We start from the raw sequence: 15,284 nt of genomic DNA, 5'->3' as shown, positions 1-15,284 counted from the left end.
TGAATCCTATTCCACCTTGATACTATGCAACAATGATTTTCTTCTACATTTCGTTGTTTTCTTCAGTCAAGAGCGAGTTCACAAGAATATTAAAAGACAAAATATTTGCTAATTTTTTATACATTCGTTTGCCAGTTTCTTTTATTGTGATGCATATGCTAAGAAACCTTACAAAGCCAGGCTGTTCACCGTGGCCAGCTGCAGCCGTTATGCCTGCCAGGAGCGCTTGTTCGGCATGTTTTCGCAGCCTGGCCTATTAGACGAGCCTGACCTGCCTTCACTGAAGCGTTTCCTCATAATGGATGTTTTAAATATGCATATTTTGCTCTTCAACAAGTAAAGACGCCATTATCGACACTACGGCCATGGTATCGCTTTAGTAATACTAATAACGTATTTAATATGTTCAGGATTATATAGATGTTGCGACCAGCTAAGAACTTACCCCTTGTACCGCTTTCCGTCAAACAGCGCTGCCGCTTTTTATAAAGTGACAACCATGTAAAAGGGTTCAATATGCTCCTCCAGGGGAGGCACACGTGGTGTATCTTTAAACTTCCGTGACATGAAAGCTTCTAATCTCCGGTGTCTCTGCAACTTGAAAATCTATTTGACTTCTTCTGTTTGGGTTTTTCCTCCATTCTTAACCTTGATAAATAATCTCTGGATTTTCAGTTGTCAGTCATCTGATATTTTGTTCCTGGATAAAACAACATTTGAAACACGCTACTCTGGCTATGTCTCAAATATCAAGACATTTTTATTGCTCTATATCTCAGCATCCGTCCTCCCATGGATCTCTGGGATAGAATTAGTTGGTTGGCGTAATCTATAATCAACTGGAGCAGTGAGAAGACATGCACCTTTACAATGACAAACATTATCCGAATTTCCCACCTATCCATCATCTCCCTGGATCTCTGACTGGGTTGTTCAGGACTGAAATAGCCTTTGTGCTGTCAGCACAAAGGACTGATGTATCCAGAAGGTTTATATATTATTCTTGATTTAGACTCACTTTTCAGCATTTTAATGAACGTAACATTGCAATATATATACATACATCATTTATTTCAATACAACTGTTACATCATACACTTTCTTTTGTTGTATAAATAGCAAAGGACACCGCATGGAACAGGCTTCATTACCTTAACAGTGGGGAAAAAAACATTTGTGCGAATATAGCTTGCAAACATTTAGTAAACATTCAGCTGCGCTGCAACTTTTTTTTTTTTTTTCACTCCCGTGAAAAAGGTGTCGTGTAGGACAGGCTTAGTTATAACATGAAGGCTAAAGCATAGCTTCTTGGAAAATTCACATTCACACAACAAACAATTTATTCTTCAGTCTTCAAACGAGTCACAAATGAGTCAGAGGGCTTTGACGGAGATATTAAGGTGCGAGATAACAAGCTGCACGCCAGACATTAATTGTTAACAGTTTTTGAGCTCAACATTCAACAAACGTTTCATAAACATGAAATAAAGAGCTGCTTCAAGTTCATCGTGTCAATCTAATGGCCCGACCGGTTTGATCAAAGGGTTCGAATCCGTTACGAAGCCCATTATGGATTGTCTTGCATTGATAACATAAGCTTCACACGATAAGATCATTGCGACATGCCACTCGAAATCCATTCGGAAAAAGATCCATTTGCAGAGTGGCCATTAATTAGTGGGCAAAGTGAGTATGCTAAGGCTGGACTTTCATTGGACAGCAAGATATTGATTGATGTGTTTGGAATGTTAGCCATACAGGCATATTGACGAACCAATGCAAGGAGAAGACCTTTGCCAGGAGGGAGCCGTGTGTATTAGTACATCTACATTCTACTCCACTTGGACGAATACAGATCACCAGGAAATATTACCACAGTCCACAAACGCATCACTACAAATATAGCGCAGACATGCAAGGATTACTTGTGAAGTACCCATGTGTTATAAATATATGCACACGTGGAAATTAAAGGGCAAGTTGATGCAAAAATGATAAACGCATATTACTCTTACATGTAATGTTATTTAACTGCCTACAAAGTTTTGGTGTGAAATAATTTAATGCTATTGCCAGTCAACATTTATGCCATCTTCTCATTAATGACCTTAAAATATAAATTATTTAAAAAAATAAATTAAATAAATAATTTAAAAGTCCTGATTTCTGCATCCAGGAATAATGACCTATGTCCCCCGAGATAAGATGCTAATTGAATTGATGTATCCTATAATTGACAATTCACACAATTTCCATGAAAAATAACAAAATAAATATTTTAAATATTTAACTGTCCCTTGAATTGAATAGCGAATTGTTGGGCAAGTAGCCTTGTAATATTTTGTGCTTTACAGTGTGGATTTTGGAGGAAAAGATTTGTGATGACTTCTAACCTCTACATTTACTTTGCTGAAAATCCATGAAAATGAAAAACAGGAAAAAAAAAAAGAAAACATTCTGAAAAGCTTGTTTATCACATGACAAACATTGACATGTGATGTCACCATAGATACGTCTATTCCTAAGGTCAGTGACTACAGCACTGAAACGCAGCAATACAGTACATAGATATTCCCCTGAGGGAACAAAGTTCACAGTTTTGACAATGTCAGTTGACCTTTCTCCAGACCTTTCAGACTGGGAGAGAATCGCTGCTTGTCCTCCTGCCTTCAATCACAATTATGAGAGATAACCAAAGAAAGTGAGGTCAAATCTACAGCAACAACCCGTTTGCTCCTCTTTTAAAGCAATGATATTACAAGGAATTAATCGTGTGACTGTGTGTCCATTGGAATAGATAGTGGGCAAACTGTCTGAGTTGTCTGCAAAGTGCTCATTTTCTATTAGCGCTTAAGTAAAGAATCCGTGATTATAAGACGGGTAATTTGAAAAACAGTTAATTGAATGTTTAGCCTTTTGAATCTAATTTGAACCACAAATTGGAAACAATATACTTTCTAATCAACTAATCTCGTCTTGTTATTTTTGGAATGGACTTATCTGATGCTGCACCCAAGAAGCATGATGTATTTATTCATGTTTATTGGGTTGGGCTCGGCATTTCCTGGAGCCGGTACACAAACTGCGTCAAGACTAGTTTGACTGAAACCGCCAGTCACAGAAGGAAGAAACGAGACACTTCTCAGGGCAGTGTCTTGTCCAAATGTTTGACTTGTTTAATAAAACATCCGTTAGCAGTGAGGAGACTCTGGGAAATGTCACGGCACGGCATCATAGGTGCACTGCCTTGGACTATTTTCTTGTCTCTGCCTCATGTCTGGAAATGTATTATCTCTTGGCTATTTCAGCACGCTGTTTATTATTTTGTGTGGTTCGTACCCTTTTACCACCACTATGGAAACGGTTCTCCGGTTTCAATCATCAAATGCTCAAACACAGCAACCACATGATGTAATAAACAAACAGTTGCTACCAGCACCCAGAGGGGAACACAGACAATTAGGTTTTCTTACACCTCGGCTATGCAATGACCACATAATGTACCAAATACTGATTTCAATATTGCACACATTAACCCATACCCTGATTCAAGATATGACAGGCATACTGTATATCCAGTAGTAAACTACTTTAATTTATCTTCAATTTTATTTTAATCACAATAACTTTGTTTGTGATTTCATATGCCTCGAAAGATAGATGCAATCGGGGGGGGGGGGGCATATTGTAATCTTTCTGATATATAGTATGCAAACTGAGAAGCTACTGCAAAAGGATCGCCGCCGCAGAGCTAGGTTTTCTCAGTCTGCATCACAGTAAAATGTAGACAGCTTCATATCTCTGGCATTATCTGTTTCAGTCTCTCATGCAACAGGCTGTTTAAACACCAGAGCGGGGAGCAGAACGTTGTCGGAACGTTGCTGAGCAGTGAAGAGAGGGGAAAAGGGAGTGAGGAAGGTTCTGCGACACCTGCTGTTGATCATCGTGGAATCGAAATGAAGCCAAATCACATGTGTTTCTTGGCCCGGAATGTATTTTGTTAAGCAAAGCAGCAAAGAGGCATTAAATGTGTTTCTTCCATACGTCTTGCCAACAGAAATGCAGTGCTCTCTTTTGATGCTGAATTAGCATGGCCGAATGAAATTTACATTTAGGAAATTGACTAACACGTTTTTTTTTTTTTATGCTGCTGTTATCTAAGTTGTGAGCTCTTTTGAACAAAAACTCAGGGGCAAAAACAACATGCCAACAGTACATTTGACACAGATAATAAGCAATTATACAATCCATAGGCCATTTAGTAGCATAAAATAAACAACTGAGATACTGTCCTTTAATTCATGAGGACAGTGAATAGATTTGAACTAATTTAGATAATCAATAAACATGTATTGATAAAGGAGTGATGAGGTAGATGAAAATAAAACTTGATCAATCCAACAAAAGGACAATGTACTGTAAATTTCTCACTAAATAGGTGAGAAATACTTTCCACAGTGGACCATGATCATTTCATTTTTTTTTTTTAAGTAGTGCACTGAAGTTGAACTGGTTTTACCTTTTATTATTAAAACAATAAAAGTTCATGATACTAATGTAAACATGTCTGGATTACCCTGTCGACAGAAATCTCTGGCGTTGGAGTTCAAAGGACTGTAGTTGTAGTCGTCAGACCTTTATTGCAGTTCCCGTTGGTGTCCACTGCTCTGTCCACGACACTGCAGACTCCATCTTCCGTCCCCGGACAGCCTTCATTGGCATTGCTGTCCTCAAAGCTGCCCTTGCTCCTCCCTTGCTGCTCGCTCAGCCAGCTTTGCCCACTGTAGATGCAACCATTAATGGGCCCTGGGTTGCTCAGGCGGTTCCTCTTCAGGCAGAGGAGTTCCTTGAAGGCATGCCTGAACTCGGGGCTCCGGCAGTAAATCAGAGGGTTGAAGGCAGAGTTTGCGTAACCGATCCAGTTGAGTATCCTGAACGCAAGTTCATTGTGCTGATCCTTCCATATAGCCACCACCACATTGAGCAGGAAGAAGGGAAGCCAGCAGAGAGTAAAGGTCCCCATGATGATGCCCAATGTCTTTAAGGCTTTGTGTTCCCGCAGGCAAAACTTGACTTTCTTGTGGCCACGCCCAATATTGGTCTCTAAAGTTTTAAGGTCGCTATTGCCACTATTGTGGAAGCGTCCAACGCTTTGGTCAATCTTCTTCAATTGGCGCTTGGCCTCCTGGAAAACCCGGCTGTACACAAAAACCATGATGACCAAAGGGATGTAGAAGGAGATGATGGAGGAGGTAATGGCATAAGCCATGTTAGTGTCAAATTCACAGCAGTTACTGTCCTCAATGCATCTCTTAGCTTCCTCGTCATCTGATATCCACCACTTCATGTGGATGGGAAGGTACGATATCAGAGCGGCGATGACCCACACCAAGACCACAACAATGCGGGCTCTGCACTTGGTCAGCATGGACTGGTAACGGAATGGAGACGTGATGGCCAGATAGCGATCAATAGCTATGACACACAGGGTCTCGATACTCGCAGTCACGCAGAGCACATCGGTTGCCGTCCAGAATTCACACCAGAAACTCCCAAAGTGCCAAGTCTTAAATATGATGTAGCAAGCACCAAAAGGCACCACAATGAGACCCATGACCAGGTCGGCACAGGCCAGGGACGTGATGAAACAATTGGTGACGTTTTGGAGCCGTTGGAAGCGGGCAATCGCGGTTATGACTAAAATGTTGCCGAAGACGATGCACAAGATGAGAAGAGACATGATCATGCCCAGCAGGATCATTTTCACCTCACTGTAACTCTCCTCTTGCTTAGCTGGGTCTGACAGAGTGATCAGCTCTGTACTCGCATTGAGGTACACTGCGGGCGTTGTACTTCCCATCTGAATAAATCATACGTAGATAACACACACACACAACACACATGAGACAAAAACACAAAGGTGAAGATCGTACTTTAAACCTATAAAACTCTACAACTGTAATTCCATAAAAGGAATAATAACAGTTAAAAAATATATACTGTATATTAAAGTCATAGAAATTCTGCATAAAAAATGAACAAAGTTTCGTTGATTACTAATTCATACTAAAAGAACAAAACCTCCAGCGCAAAGCTCACAACTTATCGCACCCTTTGGCTTCAGAGAACGCTGATCATAAAGCATGTTTTAAAAATAAGAAAGAACAAAAGTACCAACCTCCACAGGTAGCTCTTACTTAAAGCCTCCCATGCAAAGCAGCAATGTCACTGATCAAGCAGTTCCCGTAAGTATTAGCTGTCACATGTCCTTTTTCCTGCCTGCCTTGGATAATCTCTGCATGTCTCACGCTCCCAGTTCCTCAGTTGAGCCGCTTCTTCAAATGTGTCTCTCAGACTATTTGTCAGAGCCCTTATAATGTGCTGTGATGACATCACGGTCAGTGTTCAGCCAATCAGAAAGTCAGCCTGAGGGTGCTGAGCGATCCCGAGCGCTTGAACACATTGTCCCTGCAGCTGCTGTTGCAGGCAGCGTGAGAGGAATGGTGCAAAGACAAAATACTTTTAGTTTTGTCTTTACAGCTTTTAAAAGTATAAAAGTCCAGCATGTACATAAACTAACTAATGCGTGCAAAGTTGATAAGACTTGTCTGTTTTAATTTAATGTAAAAACAGGTTAAAAAAGTTAAACAAAAGTCTGTGTATAATGAAACATTTTAGGTTTGACTATCACAGTTTTCCTTTTCCTGGTGCACCTAATTATACAGTTTGATGTGATCCACGTTTCTTGTTTTACATGAACATATAAACTACCGGTAGTTATAAACTAAAACCTGAAAGTGTTTCTTGCAGAAAGCTGACATGAGATCAAAAAATATTTTCATTCATGTAATGTTGAAACAATAATTATATTATTAATTATTATTATTATGTTAAAGAAAAAAAAAGAAAAAAAAGGGAAAAATCAATCTGATTTTACAGCATAGGGAGTGTTCACCCCAGGACAAAAACTGCCTCTCAAACTAAACAATATAAAATGCAATCACATTTGTATGTTCTATACAAAGACTGCAATATGCAACTATTGACTAGAAGGACATGGAAAAAAATAGTTGAGGTTAGATTAAGGACAGAAGTAAGTATTTGTGAGCAGCAGTATGGCTTTGTGCTGAGGAAGACTGCCACAAACGCAATGTTTGCATTGAGGCAAGCAATGGAGAAGTATTGGGCAGGTCAGGAGGAGCTGCATATTGTCTGTAGATCTAGAGAAAGCCTATGACAGGGTGCCCAGAGAGGAACTGTGGTACTGCATGAGGAAGTCTGGAGTGGCAGAGAAGTATGTCAGAGTAGTACAGGACATGTATGGCAGCTGTACGACAGAAGTGATGTGTGCAGTAGGAGTAAAGGGAGTTTAGTGTAGAGGTGGGATGCACCAGGGATCAGCTCTGAGCCCTTTTTTTTTGCAATGGTGATGGATCAGATGAGGTGAGAGAGGAAGCTCCTTGGAATATGATGTTTGATCTGCAGTGAGTAGCAGGTCGAGGAGAATTTAGAGAAGTGGAGGTCAGCTCTAGAAAAGAGAGGAACAGAGTGTATCTGTGTAAATGAGAAGGTTCCAGGGGGGACAGTGAAGTTACAAGGAGCAGACGTAAAGGAGGTCGAGTGCTTCAAGTATCTCGGGTGAACAGTGCAGAGTGATGGAGAATGTGGAAAGGAAGTGAAGAATCGTGTGCAGGCAGGCTGGATATGGATGGATAGTCTGCACAGAACTATAAAGTACCATCCTCTGTGCCAACTGAAACAATAGGGCTTTATCGTGAACAATGTCGGGCATTAGTAATAAGGCGGTTTTCAAGTCGAGTTGAGTTTATTTGTCATAGACACATGCAGTATGGCAGTGAAATGCTGTTGGACATCAAGTTTATGTAACACCCATTTAACACCCTTAAGGAACACTATAAAAGCTAAAATAATTTTCTTTTTTAATATCACCAATTTGTAGTACGCATACAAATTCCCTGACTGTGATTCTAACCTAGGCCGCGGCAGTGAGAGTGCTGAATCCGAACTACGAGGCCACCAGGGAGTTTTGGTCAAACACAGAAGCAGACTCAGGAGCAGAATAAAAGTTAGGACGTTTAATTGCTATTCAGTAGCAAAGGTCAGGTCCAAGTCAGTTACAGCCTACAGGGCACCCAACAGGAGAAGGCTTGATGTGGACGCCAGTTAAGAGGATGTGGTTCTCACTCTGCACCTACGTGTTGCTGGCTACTGTCTGGTTATTCCTGCTGCTTCCTCATCTCAATCACTGAGACCCGAGTCGTAAAACAGTGGGGGGAAAGTGTCCGCAGCTATCCCAGTGCATTTTTCTCTATCAATCCCAAAAGAACTAAATGAATAACACGGTTTTTAATTTCAATATTTTGCAATATTGTACGACTGTCATCCATTCTTTGACGGTCAGTTTCCAGCATGCCAACGTTCAAAATATTAAAATTATATTCTTCAAATATTCAATTTCTTGACACGTCTATCTTCGTCTTGTTAAGACAAAATGCTGTAAGTCACGTTTTCTCATACATCTGACCTTTGAAGAAAGGTTTGGTCTGTTCCTCCAACTCTTTAGTCCCCAGTAAAGTCCTTTTACCTGTGGCAAATGGTTTCGGAACATTCCAAGCACTAAGTAACAGTCTAAGTGTATATTCTATTGCTCCCTGTCTGTCGCAGTCAAACCGCCTTGGAGAAATGTCGCCATGACACGGTCACAGGGCGATGAGCAAGTCGAACCAGCACATTTACTCACGCAGCCATCATGCAACTAAAAAAACATCGCCAATCATCATCATTCTCATTATCATCATCAGGTGATCATGTCCCTTTTTACCTCAGCGACTAGGATGGAAGGTAATAATAATAATTGATAATGATAAAGAATAAGAAGAATCGCTACTTGGAATAAACACCAGTTAATATTGATCTTGTTAAACTTCAAACTGCTTTTCTCAGGTTTGCGGCAACATTTCTCTAATGTAATTTTTTTCCAGTGCTCTATTTTGGAAAGTGGGAGTCTGTATGTTCTATTAATCATGAATGGTTTCCTAAGTCTGTAAGATCTGTCCTCCTGTATCCTGTCATTCCCAGACAGAGCCAATAACTGTCTTGGATCCGGTCTTCAGTGGAAGTGTGTATAACACTCAGTTTAGTAAAACATTATTATATCTCGCTCCCCATCCATAGTCCCTTTTCTCTTCACAGAATGTAGAGATCTTGACCTGTTAAGCTAAACTGCTACCCCAACTGTTTTTTAGATGCAATGCTAATAAAACAACAACGCCTAAAAACTTGTTACCTCCGCCAAGGTGGTTTTGTTTTTGATGGGGTTTGTTTGTTTGTTTGTCTGTTTGTCTCTTAGCAGGATTATAGAAAAACAACATAATTTGTTTCGATAAAAACAAATAAATGAAGATGGCCTTGGTCTAACTTAGATCTTGTCTTGTATCTTGAGATAATCCGGCGTCTGTCCGTCCGTCTGTCTGTTGGCAAGATAACGCAAAAATGTATGAACGGATCTCGATGAAATTTCCAGGAAATGTTGGGAATGTTACCAGGAACAGATTATTAAATTTCAGTGTTAAGCCAGAAGAGATCCTGGATTCTGGATCACTTTGAAATGTTTAACATTGCAGTAAATGGAGCTTAAAAATGTGTTCCTTAATATCTCTGTTGATTATTGACCGATGTTTATGGAATTTGACAGTTATGTAGGGAGAGGGCCACTATCTCACCACCGAATTTCATCCATATCAGATCCAGAATGAAGTCAGTAAAAAAAATGACATTTTAACATTGAAAACCCAATTTATGGATTTAAAAATCTGTTACAAATGCACATCAATTTTTGCTTTTAATTAGTTTAAACCATTTTTAAGCAAAAGTTACAGTCAGAGGGATTAATATCAACTGCTGTTCTCACAATCACAAGCTAATGATCCAGAGTTCAGTTGGTGTTGCTACAATTTAAAGCTAAAATACTTTTAAAGTTAAGTTTTTAAGTACTCTTGTTAGTTTTAGTCTTGTTAGAACTAGCATGGGCATAACACAGAAAGAAGTATGCTTCTTAGAAAATAGCACATTGCATGCATACTAAGTAGAAAATAATAAAGAGATCAAGGATTTGCAGGAGGTATCAGAGATCATATTTATGGCTGAATATTAGTATTTAAGGGAGATGAGCAACCACAGCCATTGAGGCAACCAAAGCACTTGCTCTGCATTTCGATCTGAATTCTAAGTCATGTATTCTCATTTACTGAATGGCCATAGGCAGTGGTGAATGTCATAGTGGTGGCGCCATAAATGGAGATATAAATAAAAGAACAGATAACATTTTCTCTCTCTCTAAAAGCTGAATGAAAGCAATGAACCGAAGGCACATCAGGCCTGGCCCTGGAGCTGCTGGCAATATGAACCATCTGCATCAATTTCTGGACACCGGTTAGTATTCATGGAATATAAATGAAAATGCAAATAATTTTCTCTTAAATGGAAATTGGCCCCGGTGACCATACTTGGACTGCATGCCTTAACCTCGATGCTGCTGAACATACAGTAATAATGGCCTATCTGATGCTTCTCCATCTGCACGATATTGTGGACGGATGGAATTACAGTCTTTTGTTCTTGCCTCTTCTACCATGATTAATGTGAAAATAAACAGGGTGTGGGGTGATTTATCTCTTGGTACCGCTTAAGGAAGCCACTCCAGGCCTATTTTGTTTCTCTCAAACCTCTGTTGGAGTGATTAAGCGAACTATTGACCTCATCCACACCAAGTGAGAGAGATTCAAACCAAGACCAACAACACTATTTTTCATTTGTCATAAGTTTGGCAGACCTCCCAGTTGTATAAATAGCAGCAGTCTTGGAGTGTTGCTGTGCACCGGGGCAGTTGGTCGGAATGTGATGCATTCAAGAGGCCCTTTTCTTCTGCAGGAGAGAAGGACAGATGGTATCAGTCATGATGGCTTCTTCATGTTTCACTGATAATACTTCAGTGGAAGGCATACTGTTCCTTCAGCAGTGTGTAAATACAAAACAGTCACGCTGTCATTCATCATTTATTACTTAACAGCAATGTACCATATCTTCCTCAAACGTATATCGGTACTTAGAAAATATTTGCAATGATGTTGCACATAAAAACTCATGGAAAGTCTGCTCCTCTGACGCTGCTTTTCTCTCTCACTGTCCATTTGTGCAATGCAGCAAAAAACTTTAAGTTGCACCACTGTTTTTTTCTTGTAAGTTTTATTAGCCTATATGTGGACATATTTACTTTTATATGCTTCAAAGTTCAACTAGCATTTTTAAAGGTTTTTCCATCGTGAATCTTCACACAGTCTATCTACATTGTAGATTCTACAAGCTGCATTTCATGCAGCTCACCCGTTTCCATGGCTGCCTGCATTAGTTTGGCTTGAAGCCATACATGAAACAGGAACTCAAACTGGAAAGAACGTTTGTTCAAGTTATAGACAGAATAAAGACACAAATATAGACGTCAGGAATTAAAATGATTGACTATCATACTGTCATACTATCTTTTTGCCGTGTAATTTACAGAAGACTGCAGTGCTCCAATTTCAGACACATTGCTTTGATACCAACACCAACTGAACTCTGGATCAAAGCATCACTAATGGTCTCCATTTTTTCCTCAAGAATACGTTTTAAGATCTGTAAGCCTTAAAGGAATTTGGAAGGTATTGAAATCAAGGTCCATAACGGGGAATTCAAGACAAATAAAAAATAAATATAATTTTCTTTTTTTTTTGCAGTGATAAAACGTTTCGCTGGTCAAATGTAAATGCATTTTTTTATTTTATTTTTGGAAGCATTTGAATGCATCATTACTCTTCATTATCACAAGGAAGGTAGTTCTTATGTCTTTGCGGTTAAATCCAGCAAACCATGAAATTGGCCAAGCTTTCTTAAAATGAAGAGAAATGTCTCAAAAGCCTGAAAATCATGATAAATGAATTAATATGTGGAATTGGCACAATAATTGATACAGTATAGTGGCTTGTGAGATTACATCTCATGTCATAATCATTGTAGTATGATTGCATTAACTAAGAAATTACTTTTGCCACACCTAAAGGGTTTTTTTTAACGCCAATAAAAAGCTGTGAAACTGAAGAGGATAAATAAATGTAACCCGCACCAGTGGATCTGATCAGCGATTATGTTCAGAGGCATCAACGGTTTACTCCATACTGTTTTCACTGCTTTATTTAACAAAGACACACCAACGCAGCTCTTTGTCCACAATATCCAAATACGGTCTGCTAAAGCCGCTGAACTAGAAATATGTTGTTTTTATTCTGCTATTTCAAGCTCCAAAACACTTATATGATTCAAGGCTTTCCATTGTTTTATAATCAGCATTATAACTTGAAATAAACAGAGAAATTAGAGAGAAATAAGAGCAACTCTGAATAAGGAGGACAGGAAAACGGTGTAATGGCATTCCTTCTCGCCTGCTTGGGTTTAATCTCGGATAGCTAGAAGGTGACGTCTGTTATTAGCTAAATCTGTAAAAGTGTTTAATGGATATCATACGTTCTAAACTTTTGACAGCTGCCTTATCAACTTAATTCAGATGATTAACCATGTGACAGGATACTTTTACTACCTTGCTTTATTCCACTGGTGCAAAGCTGCACCGCTGGCCTATTTGGCAGTGCATTTTTTACAGAACAAATGCATTGGCAAATTGGATGTCAAGCATGGAAATTGTTAGTTACTGCAGGGAGACATGAGATGCATTACAAATGTACACTGATAAACAGAAATGTAATCTCTATTAAAAGAGCACTCTGGAAAACACTTGTTTTGGTTTCCTTCTCCGTGGAAGAAGAAGAAGTCTGAATTTTAAGTCTAAGGTACACAGAAAAAGTATAATATACTAAGGGGAATATTACCATACCCTGAGGTAGTATGATCAGTCAACATTACTGTCAATTTTGCCATTAGAAGACTTTTTCCACTCTGTCATCATACATAATATTTACATAATGAACCTCTGTGGCCGGCAAGTTGTGCTCCTGTCTACAGTTCAGAATTAATGACCTTGTGTGTGTGATGGTGTATGCAAAATAGCAGTGGAAATAAAATAAAAAGTTTTGCTTTTCTGCGTGTTGTAAAGTATGTGGGACAACTCAAGGTGTTGATGTAGCGGGACTTTCGTCTCGGAACAGGAAGTTGTGTTGAGTCAAAGAAACTTTACTTATGATGATGATGATGAATATTAGTTAGAATGTTAGAGTACAAGTGCAGTCAAACAGTAGTATGTATTACAGTACAAGTACAGTCAAACATCCTGTCTACGAAGCCCTTGCGGTTTTGTTTCCGTTGAAAGTCCTTCGTACATAAATCATCGACTGAAGCGTAGTTGCGCCATATGTCTGCACCTGCATATAACAATGAAGGGATGAGTGACTTAATTGGTAGCCATAGCCTCTTGCTGCCTTCCAACACAGTGTTGAGTCACTATTTCAAGTCATCTCACTTTGCTGAACCTTCTAGTCTAGTGCGACATAAAGGAAAGAAACAGGTCTGTGCTGCTCTCCGTGGGGCAGCAAGGTGGTGCAGTGGGTAGCGTTGTTGCGTGGTCTTTCTCCAGGTTCTCCAGCTTACTCTCACCTCCAAAAACATGCAGCTTAGTTGAGCTGGTAACACCAAATTGTCCGTAGGTTTGAGCGTGTGTGTTTGTTTGTCTGCCGACTCATCTAGGGTGTATCCTGCCTCTCGTCCATAGCCGGCTGGGATCGGCTCCAGCAACACCTGTGGCCCACAAGATGAATAACCGACTGTCGACAAGACGATTATGATCATCTTGTCTACAAAAACATGGGCAAACTTTGGCATGGGAAGAATGGGACAATGAAGAACGAGACTAATTTAGGATCATTATCAAGCTAATGACATCATAGTGCAGCTTTGCAATTGTACACAAATGACAGGCTGAACTGGATAGGGCTGTAGTATCTTTTCAGTTTAGCTAATGGCCTCCAAAGGGGAAAAACAACGCCTTTTTATTGAGTTTTTAATCCAGGGTAATGGTGAAACGATAAAAAAGCTTAGGCACGGAGGCTAAGCCGTTTGAACCATGTTATCGAGTCACATCTTAACAGACAACAGACAGCAGGAGATAAAAAAAATAAGCATCCTTTTGAATGTGTCTAAAGGACATTACTATCATAATGCACGGAGAGCCTAAGAGAGACCAGCAAGACAACAACCAAATGAAAATAATCCACTTGGTGCATCCGATCAACATAAATATAAAGCAAGACAATGACAAGCAGGACAGAATAAATGTATTTAAATAAGTTACAATGATGTTGAATCTTTTAAAGCATAGCGGTGCAGCAACAAGAAGGGTTTGCTATTTAGTCCTTCATATTGGCCAATTTTATTACCGGAAACCTGCTTTGATGTATTATACAGCTTTGTGAAACATCAGGGCTAATTATTTAGCCAAATAAGTTAATGTGATGGTAAAAAAATAACGGGTGGGAATGATAGGTGGCTCAGAGGTTAGAGAAGTGGGACTTCTCACCACAGCCAACATTTACAAAACTGGAAGGTAGTCTGTTTCAGACCAAGCTCTGTCTATCTGATGCGATGAGAGTGAGTAACTTCAGAGATGTAGGCGGGCGCCCAATGAGAAGCCAGAACTTGTGCCTGTGTATTCTATACTATTTTCTCATTGGCTGAACAAATAAAATAACATTTCCCACACATTTATTTGGGTTGGCCTTTTGCAGCGTGACAAAAGACATGATTATCTAAAACATTTCTGTCTTTGTCTTGTTTTATTTTGTTGTGCAGTCATTGTTGTTGTTGGTATTTACAGTGTAAATTGAAGATGTTTCTTTGAGCTGTTTGTGGTTTGTCTGTTTTTTTTCTTTCCCACCAAACACAGTCGTTTAGTGTTAATTGCTTCACTGTGTGTCTGTGCCGTGTTCTTCATTTATCCTGATTTGCCCTCACTTTTACTTCCTCTATTCTGCTGCCAGAAGACAGTCTGTTCAGCACTTATCTGAATCCACAGAGAGGAAAAAGAAAATTGATGTTGCATAAACGCGCTGGAGCAGCGACTGAGGTCACTAATCTCTGCTATATTTATCTGTTGTGTTGAACATGGTGGGTCAAAGACGTTTATGCCTCAATTACTTACAACAGACAAAGTTGCAGATGCTACGTTGAAAATGCACATTCATTTGAGGATTTCTAATCGGAGAACATCAGATGTAAACATG

The 15,284-nt window shown here is 39.5% G+C and overlaps 1 protein-coding gene across 1 annotated transcript; it reads right to left on the bottom strand.

Moving 5' to 3' along the window:
• Nucleotides 1-4,584: 4,584 nt before the first annotated feature.
• LOC137916038 (beta-2 adrenergic receptor-like) lies at nt 4,585-5,860 on the bottom strand. The gene has a single exon (XM_068759158.1). The coding sequence runs from the start codon at nt 5,858-5,860 to the stop codon at nt 4,607-4,609; it is 1,254 nt and encodes a 417-aa protein (XP_068615259.1). The 3' UTR covers nt 4,585-4,606.
• Nucleotides 5,861-15,284: the final 9,424 nt, after the last annotated feature.

The sequence above is a fragment of the Brachionichthys hirsutus genome, unplaced genomic scaffold (assembly GCF_040956055.1).
Source record: "Brachionichthys hirsutus isolate HB-005 unplaced genomic scaffold, CSIRO-AGI_Bhir_v1 contig_1484, whole genome shotgun sequence".
Classification (NCBI taxonomy): domain Eukaryota; kingdom Metazoa; phylum Chordata; class Actinopteri; order Lophiiformes; family Brachionichthyidae; genus Brachionichthys; species Brachionichthys hirsutus.
This window is presented reverse-complemented; position numbering and strand designations above follow the sequence as displayed.